Source organism: Lucilia sericata, unplaced genomic scaffold (genome assembly GCF_015586225.1).
Source record: "Lucilia sericata isolate MDLA Ls3-8-SP2 unplaced genomic scaffold, ASM1558622v1 Contig000110F_arrow, whole genome shotgun sequence".
NCBI classification, from domain to species: Eukaryota; Metazoa; Arthropoda; class Insecta; order Diptera; family Calliphoridae; genus Lucilia; species Lucilia sericata.
In genome coordinates this window covers 297,386-315,459 of record NW_023994142.1, presented here as the reverse complement: position 1 = coordinate 315,459, position 18,074 = coordinate 297,386, and the positions used below count along the sequence as shown (strand labels likewise).

The following is an 18,074-nucleotide window of genomic DNA, read 5'->3' as shown; positions in this document are numbered from 1 at the left end:
ATAAAATACGGCACAACTAAGTTTTATAGAAGTCTTGATGACCCTGCCAAATTTCATAAAGATTGGGCCCCATTTGACCCTAGCTCTCATACAAAGTCCCCTTCAGAAAATTACTTGAATGCCCCAAATTAACTTATAAACACAAATATCGCGATGAAATTCAGCACAATAAAATATTATGTAAATATAAATATATTCACAAAATTTTATCGGGCTTGGTCCATATTTGCCCCTAGCCCCCATATAAAGACTCTTTCAGAAAATTAGTTTTTCATCCATAAATTGCTTAAATGTATCGGAACAAGGGAATATTGAAGATAAATGCTTTATTATGAAAAATAAATCACATTTAATATTCATAACTTGTGTAGGGTATCATATGGTCGGCCACGCATAATCCTCTAAAAAAAGTTGCTTAGTTTATCGTAAACATTCCTCTAGAAAAGTTGCTTATTCTCCCGAAAATTTTCAGATGTTCTCACCAAAATTGTCTGATCAACGTTTGATTAATAAAAATTGCTGAGTTTCTCAAATTTGTCGAGTTTCTTTCATAAAAGTTGCTGAGTTTCTCACCAACATTACTCTAGAAAAGTTGCTGGCTTTCTCCTTCACTTTTCACTAGAAAAGTATCTGAGTTTTTCATAAAATTTCCTTTAGAAACGTTACTGAGTTTCCTATCAACATTCCTCTGGAAAAGTCTCTTCTTAAAAAAGTAGCTTAGTTGCTCGTTAAGTTTCCTCTAGAAAAGTTGCTGAGTTTCTTCTTATATTTTCTCTAAAAAAATTGCCAAGTTTCTCATCAACTTTCCTTGAGATTAGTAGACATTTCCTATGCCTTCATTAGAAAAGTCGCTGAGTTTCTTATCAACTTTTATCTAGAAAAATTGCTGAGTTTCCTATCAACTTTCCTCTAAAAGAGTTGCAGAGTTTCTTATTAACTTTTCTTAAGATAAATTGCTGAACTTTTCGTCAACTTTCCTATAGAAATATTGCTGAGTTTCTTAGCATTCGTTCTATAGAAAAGTTGCCGAATTTCCTATAAACATTCCTTTAAAAAAGTTGCGAAGTTTCTCTTCAACTTTATTCAGTTTCCTCCAGAAAAGTTTTTGATATTGTCATATTTTTTTTTTTTTTCTAAAAAAGTTGCCCAGTTCCTCTACAAAAAATTGCTGAGTTTTTAATAAAATTTCCCTAAGAAATGTTTCTGAGTTTCTCATAAAATTTCTCTTAGAAAACTTGCTGAGTTTCTTATCAACTTTTTCTAAAAAAGTTGCTCAGTTTCTTATTAACTTTTTTCTAGAAAACTTGTTCAATTTCCTTTCAAATTTCCTTTAAAAATGTTGCCGATTTTCTCATCAACATTTTTGAAGAACTATTCATGAGCTTTTCACCAACTTTCCTTTTTATTAACTTTTCCTTTATAAGTTGCTGAGTTTCTTATCAACTTTACTGCAGAAAATTTGTTGAATTTCCTTTCAACAGTCTTTTAAAATTGTTGCAGTTTGTCTCATCAACTTTTTTTTAGAAAAATTGTTGACCTTTACATCAAATTTCCTTTAGTAAAGTTGCTGGGCTCTTCATCATCATTCCCTTAGAAAAGTTGCTGAGTTCCTTTAAGTTGCCGAGTTTCTCATACATTTTGCTCTAGAAAAGTTGCTCAGTTTCTCATCGGTTTCAACCACTTCCCTCTAAAAAAATTGCCGATAGTTGCTTTTTATTTAGATAATTATGATTAAATTAGCTTCTAAAATTTTTATAAAAACTTTTATTAAATTTTTTTCTCTCTCTCTCGCTCTCTTTTAGGTGGTGGTGCCATCGAAATGGAATTATCTAAAATCTTAAGAGATTATTCACGTACAATTGCCGGCAAAGAACAATTATTGATTGCTGCTATTGCTAAAGGTTTGGAAGTCATACCCCGTCAACTTTGCGATAATGCCGGTTTTGATGCCACCAACATTTTAAATAAACTCAGACAGAAACATGCTCAAGGTAAGTTTAGTGATTAAAAAAATAAAGAAAATTTATATTTATACTTGGTTTAATAATTTGATAAGAGATTTTTCTCTCTTCATTTTGGCCAACATTTAAAGTTTGTTTCTTTATTTATTTATTTATTTATTTTTTTTTTTGCAACATGAAAATCATGTTTGCGATTTGTTAAAGATATTTTTTTTTTTTTGGAAAAAGCATGTCATGGCACCCACGACAAAAAACGTCATAAATTCTTGTTTGTGTTTACAGTTGATTTCTAAAAGTAACGTTTTGATTTTTCTTTATATATTTTCTATATAGAAGACATTTAACATGCAACTTTAAATGTTGTTTGTACAGTATGTGGAGAAGATCAAACTTGATTTTTCTGAAAAAAAAAAAAAAAAAAATTACTACAAGTTTTTTTTTTTTTTGTAGCAATTTAAAGAAACTGTTATTTATGTTATAGAGTTCAGTTTGTTACCAACTTGTTCCACATAAAGTGTAAATGTTGCAAGTTTACTTTAAACTGCAATAAAATTTTTATGGAGTTTAGAAACTGACTTTAAAATTTGATTGTTCAAATTTTTAAATTGTTTACTTTTTCACTTTAAGAAATATTGCGGTCATATTCAAATATTTAAAATATTTTATTCAATATTTGTTTTCACTATTTAAAGACCTAATTTTCAAAAATTTCTATAATTTATATTAAATTTTTACAATACTCGTTCCTATTATTTCCCATAAATTTAATATCGAAAATACTAAATATTTTGTATCGATGTATTTGTAATTTAAATTGAAATTAACCTTCAATTGGCGCCCTTTAATAAAAAAAATTCAAAATATTAAATACATATGTTTTGTTTTTTCGAAAAGAAATATTCGTTTTTAAATATTTAATTTAAAAACATTTTTAGTCACGTAGACAAACAGTCTTGCTTTGCAACAACAACAAATATTCATTTCATGTGATTATAAATGTATTTGTTTATATTAAAAATGTTTTTTTTTCATTTCATTTATTGTTTACTTTTTTTTTATTATAGAAAGATTAATTTTATTAAATAATTTGTATGTATGTTAATTTTTTTTTCATATCACCTTAACAATTTAAAAAAAAAAAACAAGTAAGAAAGTATAGTCGGGCGTGGCCGACCATATGATACCCTACACCAGTTATGAAAATTAAATGTGATTTATTTTTCATAATAAAGCATATATGTATCTTCAATATTCCCTTGTTCCGATACATTTAAGCCATTTATGGATGAAAAACTAATTTTCTGAAAGAGGCTTTATATGGGGGCTAGGGGCAAATATGGACCAAGCCCGATAAAATTTTGTTTACATAATATTTTATTGTGCTGAATTTCATCGCCATATTTGTGTTTATAAGTTAATTTGGGACATTCAAGTAATTTTCTGAAGACGACTTTGTATTGCTAGGGTAAAATGGGGCCCGATCTTTATGAAATTTGGCAGGGTCATCAAGACTTCTATAAAACTTAGTTGTGCCATATTTTATCGATATATCTGTATATTTAACATAATTATGAGCTCAGAAGCCCTTTTCGGGGGGTTCTGTTCTATGGGGCTAGGTGAAATAATGGACCTATTTTAACCATTTTCAATAGGCTTCATCCTTTGGCGTGCCAATTATCTTGAAAATTGCGACCTGTACCTTGCGCACAAGGTTTACATGGACAGCCAGCCAGACGGACGGACGGGCGGACATAGCTTAATCGACTCAGAAAACGATTCTAAGCCGATTGGTATACTTTAAGGTCTAGGACGAATATTTTTGTATGTTACCCTACTAAAGTGGTGTAGGGTATAAAAAACATTCATATTTTTTTATTAAACAAATAAATACAACACAAAATGTGAACGCGTCATAAAATCCTATTTGGCCCAAGTTATCTCTCTTTTTTGGCAAATTTTGCAATTCATTTTATTTTATTTTCTTGCTATAAATACATTTTTCTTTGTTTAATGAAAACGTACTCCTCAAAAAAAAAATATAAAACATAAACAAAAATAATAAAACTAAACAAAAAATAAACACATTTCGTTAATAAATTTTTATACTTAAAAAAAAAAAATCATTATTTGTCAAAAAAATTTTTTAATGAATTCCTGTGAAAATATTGCCAATTCTATCAATTATGTTTATTTTTGTTCTACATTTTAATTTATTGAAATTTGTTATTTTCCATGGAATATTTTTCAGCTGATTTCATTAAAATTCGATATCTATTTAATAAATAAATTTTTTTTGGTTTCCTATAGCCATTGGTGTCATATAAAGGTTTCTTTGTTTTGTTATTGCTTTTAACCTTGCCTGTAAAAACAATTAATTAAATTAAACCGGAAACGGAATTAATTTTATATTACGAATGTTAGTCTTATTTTGAAAAACAAAACAAATTTAAACAGGTTAAGATATAAAAAAGACAATTACTACAAAACCGTCATCAAAGTCAAGTTTTGTTAGACATGAGTGTAAAATTTTAACATTTGTTATAGGTTTTTTTTTTTCACAAACATGGAAAATTTTCTCAAATTTATTTTAGTTCTGTCGGATTTATAAAAAAAACATTAATCTATAATCTATGACCCAATATTCATTCATTCTTGGCGTTCAAATATTAATACATATTTTTTTTAAACTATATCTTATCATTGAAACGTCTAGCCATTTAACTGGAAAATTATTAAATTCTTATCGAAGTATTGCTACATATTTTAGAACATTTCTTAATTAACTAATTTTAATATTCTTGATATCTCCAACGCTGTTTCAGTAGCAACCCCATTAGGTTTTATCAAGAGTAGTATCCTCAGATTCTATCTTCAAAAGGCTGAAAATAGGTGGAATAACCTAGACACATGTACAGGCGCCAAGATATTGTGGCTCTCCTTCAATGAGAAACGCACAAGTCTCCTTATAAACCGAAATAGACGGGATATATCGAGATTAATAGCAGTAATAACAGGACACAGAGTGCTAGGCACATATGCAAGTCGGCTTGGGCTACCCTTCAATGAAAACTGTCGCAGTTGCAAAGACCGGGAAAAAGAAGAAACGGTCTTCCATATCCGCTAACAGAAACCGTTTTCTTGGTAGTTACTTCATATCTAACCTTGGTGAGATATCTGGATCTAAGCTTAATGATATCCTGAGATTTCTCACTGATACAGGCTGGATATAACACTATACAATACTACATTTGACGAGTGGAATGGTCGGGTCAAAACGGAGTCTCTTCGACTCTACTTGACTGTTCGCGCGCAGTGAACTACCACGTTAACCAACCAACCAATTTCAAAAACATTCTAATCAACAATTGCCTAATTACAGAGTTTTTCATATCTAAAGAAAAATGTTTGAGTTTCTCTTTAATTTAAAAAAATTCTAAGTAACTCATAATTTTTTATTTAGAAAAATTGTATAATTTCATCACTGAAAAGTTTTTCATCAAATTTTATCTTAAATGTTGCTGAAATTCTCTTCAACTTTTCCCTAAAAAAAAGTTGCATAGTTTCCCTCCAATTTTTCTCTAGAAAAGTCGCTGGGTTTTTCATCAACTATTCTTTATAAAATTTATTGAGTATATCGTCTACTTTATAAAGTTTTCCTAGTTTCTCTCAACTTTACTCTAGAAAACTTTTCTCTAAAAAAGTTGCTGAGTTTCTCATGAACTTTTCTCTAAAGATGTTGTTCAGTTTCTCATGCATTTTCTTCTAGAAACGCTTGTGGGTTTCTAGAAAAGTTTCTGGTTTTCTCATCCACTTTTCTTTATAATAGTCACTGAGATTCTCCTCAAGTTCTTAGAGAAAATTTTCTTACTTTCTCTCAACTTTTCTCTACTAAAACTTGCACAGGTTCACCTCATCTTCTTAGAAATATTTTCAAAGTTTCTTATCAAACTTTAGAAAAGTTAAGCAATTTTTCATCAATTTTTCTTTAAAAATGTTTCTTTCCAAAAATTTGCTGAGTTTCTCCTCAAGTTTATAGAGAAAATTTTCTTAGTTTTTCTCAACTTTTCTTTACAAAACTTGCCCAGTTTTGCATCAGCTTTCTAAAAAATTTTCAAAGTTTATAATCAGCTTTTCTTTAGGAAAGCTGTTGAATTTTTCATCTACATTTCACTAAAAATGTTGCAGAGTTTCTCATCAACTGTTTTCTAAAAGAGTTGCAGAGTTTCTCATTAACTTTGTAGAGAAAAGTTGCTGGGTTTGACCTCAAGTTTGCCCTAGAAACTTTGTTAAGTTTCTCCTTAACTATTTTCTTCTTGTTACTGAGTTTTTCCTAAATAATCATTTTTTTCTAGAAAATTTGCTCAATTTTTCTTAAATCTAAGCAAAACCAATAAACAACTTTTCCCTCTAAGAAATCCTAAGAAAGTTTTCAAATTACTTTAAATTGTGTTAATTAATCCAATAAATAAAAAGTCTATAATTTAAATTAAGTAAAAATATATAGTGGAATACGACACACTAAGTATGAAGATAAACAACAACCCTATAGTTTTTTTTTTAACTATAAAGTACTTAGTACAATATTTACTTAAACAATAAACGCAATAACCACAAACTAACAAAACAGCAATCGCATTGTGGCCGCGCATGCAGCCAGATTTAAGTCGCCCACATTGTAGAGTAACACAAAAAAAAAAAAAAACAAATAAAACAACATGAGCTTGTAGTGTGTCCCCATTTAATGTAAAATAGTGTAAAAGAGAAGACCCCCCTTTAATATTTTACAAGCATTGGCTGTTTTCTATATAAAAATATATTATTTTTATTATAAGTTAAAAAAAGAAACAAGTTTTAAAATTGTTATGGTTACTGTTGTGGATTGAGGGTATAACATTAAATACATACATATGATCTACTTAAATGAACCTTCTTAAAACACACACTTCCTCAACCCCCCTTTCCCAATCTCCCACATTCGAAAATTTCAATTCAAGTTTTCTAGATTTAGATGTTATCAACATAATTGTTGTTGCTGCTTTCGTTGTATGTTGTTGTCGTCTGTCGCAAGCATCAATTGTTAATTGACAATGTTTATTTTTTATTTTTTTCGAAATTAATTTTTTAAGTGTAATTGTTGTTTGTTGGTTGGGGCAAACAATAACAGAAATTTTATTTTTGAAGGGAATTACAATTTTGATTATTCATAGAAAAAGGGTTTAATTTTTTTGTACTTAAACGCCCTCACACAAAATTTTATTAAAATTACAGTTTTTTTGTTATTACAATAATTCTGTTAAATTTTGTAATAAGCGTAGGCGTTTCAAAATGTAATTATGGAATATTTAATCTTTATTATGGAAATATTTTTGTAATTGAAAAATATGTCCACTTTAAATTTTGTTACTTTCAAAATACATACATATACATAAACATGTACAGTTGCGTTCAAAATAATAGGAGTGAAAATTTCAAAAATTTGATATATAATTTTTTTTTGTGAAAGATTAAGATTTTTAATTAAATACTTTTATAATTTATTTATTTAACTTGTTCTCTAATTTTTATAATCGTTATCTTAAATATTTAAGAAATTTATTTAAAAAAATATATATTTTTTTAAATTTATATACAAAATCTGTTGTTCAAAATAATAGGAGTATTCGATTTTTTTTATTTTACTTTTTTATTTTATTTATTTAAGATTCATTTTTACAATCGAACCTATTGGTTAGGCCATATATGATTGCTTAGACTAACAATTAATAATTATTATTAATTTTAATTATAGAAATTCTAGAAAGATGGGAACAAAGAGATTAAAGATAGTATGGAAAGATTAGATAGTATGGAAAGAATAGAATACAGGGAAAGAATTTATAATAAAATGGAATAGAGAGTTCCTTGAACTTATACACCAGAGACTTCAATTAGGCGATTTAGGATGATCTTTTTAAATTTAGATACAGAGTATGAAAATATCTTGAGTCTAGATGGAAGTTTGTTCCAATTTCTTCCAATTCTAACCAAAAACGATTTTTCGTAAGAAGAACATGTTATTCTTGGAAGAATTATCTGTGTATTTCTGGAACTGTGGATTTAAGTTCAAATATTTTTAAAATAAAAACAAAAACTAAGGGAATTTCATCTAAAATATTATTAATTAATGTGTAGCAGTACAACATCAGTCCTTTTTGTCAAGATTTTATTTAGAATTTGGGTATAAGAGCCTCCCGAACTTAATGTCTTTCCGACACCGGTTTTGAGGGGCTTGATGACACATGTCGTGGTCGATTATCCACAAATATGCAGTTATTCATTCAGAAAACCTTCAAAGACGTTATATGAAAGGTCTTTTAACGTTTTGCTTTAGAATCAGTAAGTCGACAACAACGTAATGACCTACTTCCTATGAAACGACCTTCCACCAATTTGGAATCAATAATGTTTTCATAGCACAACACCGCCGTTTTATCAAATTTGTTTATTGGGAATATGATAATATATCTTGGGGTATTATGTTCACCTACAACCTTTGGTCTACGATACCATTTTACAATTTATTAGACCATACCCTTTTTGCCAAGACCCATCATGAATCATTCCTATTATACGACTTCTTTGAAAGTTGGTTAGAGCTTAATATTTTTCGATTAATGGACTTCCAATATATTTTCTGAATTCATTTAGATTTAAAAATGTAATTTGTTGTCATATTCATGCATTAAAAATTCATCCATGTATGAAACCACCTCTAAATGCGTTACTTGGCAGACTTTATGGGTTTCACTATATGCTTTATGGTCTGAAATTAAATTTTTTAAAAAAATATTTGTTTAAAAATTGATCTGAACTAACTGAATATTGATCACGATGTTTAATAACTACAATTTGGCTTAGTTTCACTAATTTGGGACGCCCTAATGGGATTAATTTTAAAAATATGATAAGCACTTATGGGAAGAGCTAATCATATTTGAATAAAATGTTTATTTTTTATGAGAGATTTTAAAACATTTGATTTCCTAAAGTATTCAAAAAATCTTTTAATGAAATTACCATGAAATTTTTCATATTTTTTCGTGATATTTTCATAATTTTCAAGATATTTGAACAGATTTCATTTTCATCAATTCTGACATTTTCTTTCGAATAATGGAAATTAATCTAACTTAGGTTAAATAATATACAGTACTCCTATTTTTTTGAACAGCCGAAATCTGATATGGATTTCGAAAAAAGTGAATACCAAAAAATCTAATGAACCTATATAAAAAATTTTATTCGTTTTGTATTTTAAACTCTTAACAAACAAATATCTTGAAAAAATATTGACTTTTTGTAAATGTTTCTTTTTAAAATTAAGCTGCATAATTATTTTTAAGTCTCACTCCTATTTTTTTAAACGCAGCTGTATATATCGCTCATTTGCAATAAAGGGTCTCAACTCAGACATAGTTTCAAGAACAATGACTTTGAAACATTGATGTCAAGAAGTTGTGCGAAGGCTAACTAAAAATCTTCGAAACTTTCTCTAATATGAATACAGAATTCCATACCGCACGCAAGTTATATTCAGTACTTTTGCCGATTGCTACGTTCCCACCAAAATTGTATCTACTCTACAGGGCGAAGATCCTATCCTAACCAAAGACTTTTTCAAATCTTTTTCAAAATGACTTTTTACTAGAAAGCTACATTCAATCTTCTAAAAAATAAACCAAGTTAAACAACTTTTATAATAAAATTAAATAAAAACTATTCAAAAATTCGAGCAATTTCAACAAATTTCGAAAATTTCTCAATATGTTTAATTTTTATATCCCGAATGAACTGTAAATACATAACTAATTATCTAAATAATTTACAATTACAGGTGGTCAATGGTATGGTGTTGACATCACTAAAGAAGATATCGCCGACAATTTCGTTGAATGCGTCTGGGAACCCTCAATCATTAAAATTAATGCCTTAACTGCTGCTGCTGAAGCTGCCTGCATGATTCTGTCTGTTGATGAGACCATCAAGAGTCCTAAAGCCGGTGAGGCTCCAATGGCTGGTGCTCCCATGGGCCGTGGTATGGGTAGACCCATGTAAAACTCCAAATCTATAAATTTGTCATTCTATTTAACATTTTTTAAAAACTTAATGTTCATTTTTATTAATTTTCGTTAATTTTATGTTTAATTTTTTTTTCTTTAAAGAAAACATACTAAAATATTATCATTTGAAATTGTATTCTAAAGCACTATCATCAAACGCATTTATTCATTACTAAATAAAAGAAACGCTTCTTTTCTTCTCTACTATATTAAAAACAAAACAAAAACAAATACAAAAATAAAATACTACAAAATATTAAAACCTTTAAAATAAAAAAGAGAAAATGTTTTTAAAACACTGGATAAATTAAGAGTTTTATTTTGTAATAGATTGATTTTGAAATTATTTCTTTTCCATTATTATATTAATATGTTTAGGCGTTTTTTATTATATAAATAAACTTGACAACACTTTTTTCCGATAGCGTTGTTTGTTTTCATTCCTCTTTCGTGTTGTTCTACGTGACGGTGTGTTTACAATTTTGTGAATTTGTGTTGGAATTTTTAACAAAATTAAATTAAAAATTAATTTAAAATGAAAAAGGCTGGCAGGCATCCCATTATAATAAGAAATATACAAACTAGTAATGGAGTTGTACAATACAATATCTATGATTTCATAAAAGAAATGAAAAATAAGCCGGTAACTTAAAATTTAGTCTTATAGGTTATGCTTCCTCCGGTAAAGTTTATAGTTTTTAATGTTTAGTTGTGGCTTTCTTTAACATATAGGTGATATGGAATAGAATGCATATTGATCATAAAAATGGTGCTATATCTGAAGAAAATTGGAAAAAATTCACCCGTATTTTTGTACCATTCATTGAGCAACTAGATGAAGACGAACAAACCCAGATCAGTAAATAGCTGTGTTCTTTTTTTAAGTGTTTTATTTAATTTTTATTTTCCTAGTTGATGAGCTGAAAAATTACTGGAATCTTTTAAGAAAAGGCATGATGAAGTCTATATTGACCGCAAAAAAAGGCCAAAGTAATCAATGTCATTATTTACATCTCATGGAATTCTTTCTTAATTCCAAAAAGAAATATCTTAAAGATTTTACCACTGAGGAAGAACTACAACGACTAGCAGAAAATGAGATTAAATTTAGGGCTATGGCGGGGTTGCCGCCACCAGAAATTGCAAATAACAAGAGAACAAGTGAAAATAACAATGCCATTAAAAACTCCATCAGTAAAAAAGCTAAACCCTCTGGCAGTAAAAGAGCTATAGTGGAATGTAGTCCTGATGATTATATAGATCTAAGTTCAATGTGTGAAACTACCAGCCAGCAAACAACAGATGATGAAGTTGCAGTTCAAAATCATGGAATTGTTGGAACATTTGATTATCATCAACAGCAGCAGAGTAATAATATTAGAATGCAGAGATTTGTCGACGAATCTGCAGCAACGGCTTCAGCTGATTTGACAAATAAAGCGGATGCTGCTAATCAAGCATTTTTTGAGTCTATTAAACCCACTTTACGCAATTTAAATGATTCGCAAAAGTTGGAATTTAAAATAGAAGTATTGAAAACATTAAAAAAATATAAATTGTATTAAAATATTTATTTAAAATTGTTTTTTCTTTTTAGTGTGTTTTTTATTGTTCTCTTATAAAATTTAATTTTTCAACATCAAAAACAGCATAATTTTTGAAATTTCTACAATTCAATTTTGCTATCCCCATAAATTGTAAATATTCTGAATCACTACATTGTTGATAGCGAAAATAATTTTCTGAAGGATCCGGATCGAAATCATCAAATATATGGGTTTTTGGGGAGTTTTACTCATATCTCAAACATTTATGCACAGCATTTTTTCTTTCAAAAATTAAAAAAAAAAATAGAAACTTGAAATTATAGGATTCTAAACAATGGCATTCTCATTCGTTTAAAATAGTCTTTGACAGATCTGGAATAAATTTTTATGTTAAAAACAAGAATTTATTTGAAGCATGGTAACTCTCAAAATGCCATAATAAACTTTTTATAAATGAAGTTTGGCAACCCTGTGTTTATTTGTTTTTTCTAATTTCATTTTGAACCTTCATTCTATTTTGTTTTCCTCATTTCAGTATTGTCACATTTTTAAGTTGAGTTGGTTTCAGAGTTTAATAATAATTTAGTTTATTGAATTTTGCATTTAAAACAAGAAATTATAAATAAAAGATGGTAAAAACACCAAGAATTATACGAACGATTAACACAACAAAAGGAGATGCAACATACACAGTATACGATTTAATAAAAGAAATAAAATGTAGACCGGTAAGTTAAGGCACAAATTAGCGCCATAACGTAAATAAACTGCATCATGGAATTTCTAAATATATTCCAAATAGTAAAACCTATTTAACATAATTTTTCAGGCTATTTGGCAAGTCGGACATATTGATCATGCGATACGTTCAATATTTAACGATAATTGGCGTAGTATTGCTGAAATTCTAGTTCCACAATTTCAGCAAGTGGATGAGGAGGAACAAACAGCAATAAGTAAATGTTTCCAATTATAAAAATTAACAAATAAATTAATAATTTCCCTTATTTAAAACAGTATTAAGTTTAAAAAATGTTTTTCAAAAGCTAAAAGATGATTTGTGGCTGTTTCAAAAATATAAACAAAACGGTGATAAAAGATATCGTCTATACAATTTCGGTCGACATATGGATTTTGTTTTACATGATCGTGGCTTAAAACTTGAGGATGTTTATAGTCAAGAGGAACTTAATGAAATGGATTTGTTCGAAAGAAGATTCAAACAATCTTATATACCAGAAAGCTTAAAAACTGGTAATTTACAGGAAGAAATGCTTGAAATAATAGAACCCTCTGTTGGCTTCATGGAAACGGAAGAATCTCAAGCTTTCAGCAACAATTCATATGAACCAATGGTTTATTGCAATGGTGGAAATGATCTTGCAAATGTAGCTCCCTATGATGGAACATACAGAAGACAGAAACGAAAAGTAAAAGATGCAGATCAGGCATTTTTTGATTCTCTTAAACCCTGGTTACGTAAAATGACCCCAGCTCAGAAGTTAGATTTTAAAATAGAATTTTTACAATGTCTAAAAAAATATTAAATACAATGTCAATTACTTATTTTGTGAATTAAATAAAAAAACTAATTTTTATTATAAAGAGAAAAAGAACTTTGATTTTTAATGCTGGGGAAGTTTCAATGAAATATTTTTGAAGCATTTTTTAAGTGCAAGTTGTATAAGCGTAAATAATATGAAGTAAAAATCGTCAATATTTTTAAAGTTGACAACACTATTTTCCTGTTTAACATTTTTGTTTTGTTTACAAGCCAATTTGTGAAATTTTTCTTTCGTGTTGGTTTTATTGGATTTTTAAATTTTATTGTAAAATATAAACATTATTTGCTAAAAATGTCTTCTGAAAGATGTTTAACAACTAGTAGAGGTGTTGTGGTGTTTTCAATCTATGATTATTTAAAGGAAATTGGAATAAGACCGGTGAGTAAAGAATTAAACAATGAATAACATTTGCAACCACGACCACAGACGACAAGTAGGGAATCCAAAATCGTATTTTTTAATTTTTGTTTACAATATCTGGTGATTGTCTCATTTTCAAATATACATATTTGAGTTATAGAAGTAATTTTATTAAAAAAGAGGCTGTAATTTTGTACTTTTTTTGGAGAAAATGTTAAAAATTTATGCTATCGCCTGTGGTTTCAATTGTAATCATATTAATAGTCACCAAATACAAAAAGTTGCCATATATTTTGAATTACAAAAACTCTTAATACTACAAAATTATGGATATTATGATTTTTTTCTTTGTATAGGCTTTATGGGATAAAGATCATGTTAATCGAATAAATCGTTTTATGGACTGGGATGATGTAGTTCGCTCAGTGGTGCCCTACTTTGATGAATTGCCTACTAAGGAAAAGCAAGAACTTAGTAAATATAAAAATTCATTAATAATGGTTGTTTATATTGAAAAGTAATTTTTTTTTATAGATTTGGAAATGATTAAGTTATGGAAAAATATCACAAATTTATTAATGAGAACTATAAAAATTAAAAATAGTGGTGATCCCAAATATCGCCCCTATCGATATGCTCATCATATGGAATTCTATTTAAACAATCGGGGCATATCGTTAGCTGAAGTAGGCACTCCAGAAGAATTTCAAGAAAATGATGAGATCGGGAGAAAACATAGCGAAAAGAGAAAGAAATTAAAAGCTAGAAAAGAAAAGAAAATTCTAAAAAATATGGTTGATCAGGTTGAACAGGATAATAGCAATAATATTTTGCCCGATGTCAGCAGCTATGATCCTATGTTATTTTGTGAAACTACAACTCGAGATTTAAATACAACTGAACATGTGTATGATTATCCTGTTTATGATTCCAATAGCTTTGAGTCTGACTACGAAGAAGAAGATCCCGATCAAGATTTTTACGATTCCATAAAACCTTTTTTAACTAAATTAGACAGAGCACAAATGTTGGATTTTAAAATAGAATTTTTGCAAATCTTAAAGAAATATCAATCTCAAAATGCTTAAATCCTATACAGCGATTTTTTATATACTTACAAACCGTATGGCAACATTGCTTTTATTTTTGCGCCATTCTATCAGCATTTTCAGTTCTTGTTTTATTCTGTTTTGTTTTATTTCGAGTGAAAAGTTGTGCATTTTGTGTTTTGTGAATTTAAGTATTTTTATATTTTTTCTTTATTAATATAATAAATAAAATATTGCAAATAAATAAAAAAAAAATGAGTAGAATAGATGAAAAAAGATCTTTGGAAACCAGCCGTGGAGTAGTAGACTATATGACAATCGATTTAATAAAACAAATAGAAGGACACCCGGTAAGTTTGTGGCATTTTACTTTCTACTGCGTATTGCAATGATATTTACTGTGGAACACACCAAGCTTCCATTGCATAGTATTTTAACTGACATTAAATGTTTATAAATCAATGGGCAATTAAATTTTTAAGGTCATTTGGGATAGACTGCATCAAGATTATAAAAGCGGCGAAGCAAAAAGTGTAGCATGGCATGCAATTGGACGCGTTTTTGTGCCATTCTATGATGATATTGATGAAGATGAACAAGGAATTATAAGTAAATATCTTTAGTTATTCTCATGCATCCATTACACTAACTTTTTATTGGTAGATATTAATAATTTAAAATATTGAACTTGTATGACAATCGAGACCTAGAAACATACGTAGTATAAATCTGAATACATTATTAAAAACTTGTGGCTGTGGAAACGTTATGGAAAAGTGCATTCCTTGATTGTAAACTGCTTTCTTTTTGAATAGCTTCTACCCAAACTGATTTATGTCTGTAATTTCTTGTCCGTCCAATACGAAAAAGGTTTCATATAATACATGATTGCACACTCCAGCGTCTGTTCTCTTTGTCGAGAGCGGTTGGTTATGTCAGAAGCAGTCTAGTCTATAGTCTAGTATATAATCTAGTCTGTAGTCTAGTTTATAGTCTATTCTATAATCTAGTCTATAATCTGGCCTGTAGTGTAGTCTATATTCTAGTATATTGTTTAGTCTATAGTCTAGTCTATAGTTTAGTCTATAGTATAGCCTATAGTCTAATCCATAGTATAATCTAGTTAATAATCCAGTCTTAAGTGTAGTCTATAGTCTAGTCTTAATTCTACACCATTTCAAGTTTAAATTGAGAAAATACAAACTCATATTGAGAATTTCAATTTAAAATTTAGAAAATTCAAATTAAAGTTCAGAAATTTAAAATAATATTGAGAAAACCCTATTTGAAATTGAGAAATCCAAACTAATATTGAGAAATAATAAAATAAAATTAAGAAATGCAAATTCATATCGAGAAAAAACAAATTGAAATTCAGAATCCCAACATTATATTAAGAAATTTCAAATTGAAATTGAGAAATTAATAAATGAAAATGAGAAATTTAAAATTTGTATGAAAATATTTTTCTTATAAAATGTTTAAATAGGATATGGATTTAAAATAATATAAATTTCGATACAAAATTAGGTTTTCTTAATATCATTTTGTATTTTGTCAATTTCAATTCGTATTATCTCAATATTAATTTCGACTTCTCAATATCAATTGGTTTTTTCTCAATATTAAGTTGAAAATTCAAATTTCAATTTGTTTTTTCTTCATATCAATTTTGATTCCTAAATTTAATTTGGTATGTCTCAATATTAAATTGGATTTCTAAAATTCATTTTGGTATTTCACAATATAACTTTGGATTTTCTCAAATTAAACTTGAAATGGTGTAGTCTGTATAGACTACATAGCGGAAGATTAGTTTATTACTTTGAAACCTAAAAATGTGCTCTTTTTGTTAAAAGTTAGTACTATTTCAAATTTTAAATTTTCTGGTATAAATATTTTTGCTACTTCATGATGGAATGGAGAAATTCTGGGTCCAGATTCAATCTTTTAGAAAATAAAATTTAGCATTTTCCTACTAACATTAATTATCGTTTGTAAATATGGTGTTTAATTAAAATATAGTGAGTGTTACAATAGCTTATATTATAATCATTATTTAATAGCCCAATCTTTAAAAAATCGTTGGAATAATTGTGTAAAGGGTTTAATGACTGCGGTGACGCTGAAAAGAAAAAAGGATCGACGGTTTTGTCCATTCAAATACACCCGTGAAATGAAATTCTATTTAGAGATGAGAGGTATGCAAGTATCGGATATCTATGATGCAGAGGAAAATATTGGAATTGAGGAGAAACAAATAAAAAAAGAATACGAAGTAGATGATGAAGACGAAGCCGAACCCATGGAAGAATGTGAAGAGTCAATCTCATCACCCAAAAATAAAAACAACAAAACTGCTGATACTTCAATAACATACCGCTCGGCAAGATTACGTGAAAAACAAACAGCTTTAGAGAAAAGCTCACCAGAAAAGAAATCGAACACTCCAAAAAATACGAAAAAAACTCAAATTAAAACCACTCCCATTTCTATTAATGGAAGTGTCTGCTATTCCATGGGGGAAAGTAATACTTCAAAAGAAGAAAATAATGAAGAAGATCTTCCTCAATACGGCACACCGCAAATAAAAAAGCAAAAAACTTCGGCAACTGTAAATCATTCCGTAAATATTTCACAAAATAGCCATCAACCTTTAACATTTACAAATGAAACGGAAGTTGCCGATCAAGCTTTCTTTGATTCGATTAAACCAGCTTTGCGTAAAATGAATGAAAGTCAAAAATTGGATTTTCAAATTGATATTTTACAAATATTGAAAACATTTCGCAACAACTGAAGTGTAAAAATAATTATAGTTGATTTTGTATATTTGTAAGCATTTATAATTTCTTTTATCAATACAACCGTTTAAGATTTATTTTTCTTTATTATTTTACTATGTTTTAATTTCATCACAACTGGATGAGAAATTCAATCAAAATTTTGAGCTCAATAAAAATGGATAAATTTACTAAAGAATAATTCTGTTTTTTTTATTTTAAAATCTATTAAAAAGTTTATTTAATTAAAAACTTACTGGATGGAAACTTTTTATAAAAACCCAAAAATTATTGAGAATCAATTTTTTTTAATGAAAGTCTTATTTATAATGAAGATTTATATTTATAGGGCGCTTGTCTGCTGCTTTTTTGTTCTTGGTCTAGGGTTTTCTAATACCACAATTATTCAGATACTCAACCAAAATTTTGTAGTAGATATATTGGACCGATTTCTTTTATGATTTGTAGTAATTTATGCACATTTAACATTTTTATTTTAAGTAATATTTGTCTATTTGTAAATTTATTAACGTATTAACATATCTATTATTTACAAAACTTTGGTGCTTTGGAATAAAATTTTATATAAAAATGTACGATTATTTAAAATAAAAAAATGCACTTTATTAATTACTAATTAACTAACATTAACTATCGTAACATGGCATTTAACTCAAAAATATTAAGTGTAATCATTCATTCAACAGCTG

At 28.1% G+C, this 18,074-nt stretch overlaps 3 protein-coding genes across 3 annotated transcripts in view; all 3 read left to right on the top strand.

The window, feature by feature from the left end:
* The window catches only part of LOC119600286 (T-complex protein 1 subunit eta), a 29,276-nt gene extending 19,039 nt beyond the window's left edge, over nt 1-10,237 (top strand). Inside the window, exons 5-6 of the mRNA XM_037950436.1 lie at nt 1,803-1,991; nt 9,835-10,237. Coding sequence (XP_037806364.1) covers nt 1,803-1,991; nt 9,835-10,055 — 410 coding nt within the window. The 3' untranslated portion in view covers nt 10,056-10,237. The remainder of the gene's footprint in view (nt 1-1,802; nt 1,992-9,834) is intronic.
* Nucleotides 10,238-10,495: 258 nt separating this feature from the next.
* On the top strand, nt 10,496-17,445 carry LOC119600299. Its single transcript, XM_037950452.1, has 12 exons — nt 10,496-10,703; nt 10,793-10,919; nt 10,973-11,616; nt 12,237-12,335; nt 12,437-12,563; nt 12,625-13,108; nt 13,478-13,550; nt 13,889-13,995; nt 14,137-14,559; nt 14,772-14,931; nt 15,064-15,190; nt 16,648-17,445. The coding sequence occupies exons 1-12, from the start codon at nt 10,596-10,598 to the stop codon at nt 17,379-17,381; spliced, it is 3,213 nt and encodes a 1,070-aa protein (XP_037806380.1). The 5' UTR covers nt 10,496-10,595; the 3' UTR covers nt 17,382-17,445.
* On the top strand, nt 13,334-14,817 carry LOC119600289. The gene is made up of 3 exons (XM_037950437.1): nt 13,334-13,550; nt 13,889-14,006; nt 14,067-14,817. The coding sequence occupies exons 1-3, from the start codon at nt 13,464-13,466 to the stop codon at nt 14,618-14,620; spliced, it is 759 nt and encodes a 252-aa protein (XP_037806365.1). The 5' UTR covers nt 13,334-13,463; the 3' UTR covers nt 14,621-14,817.
* Nucleotides 17,446-18,074: the final 629 nt, after the last annotated feature.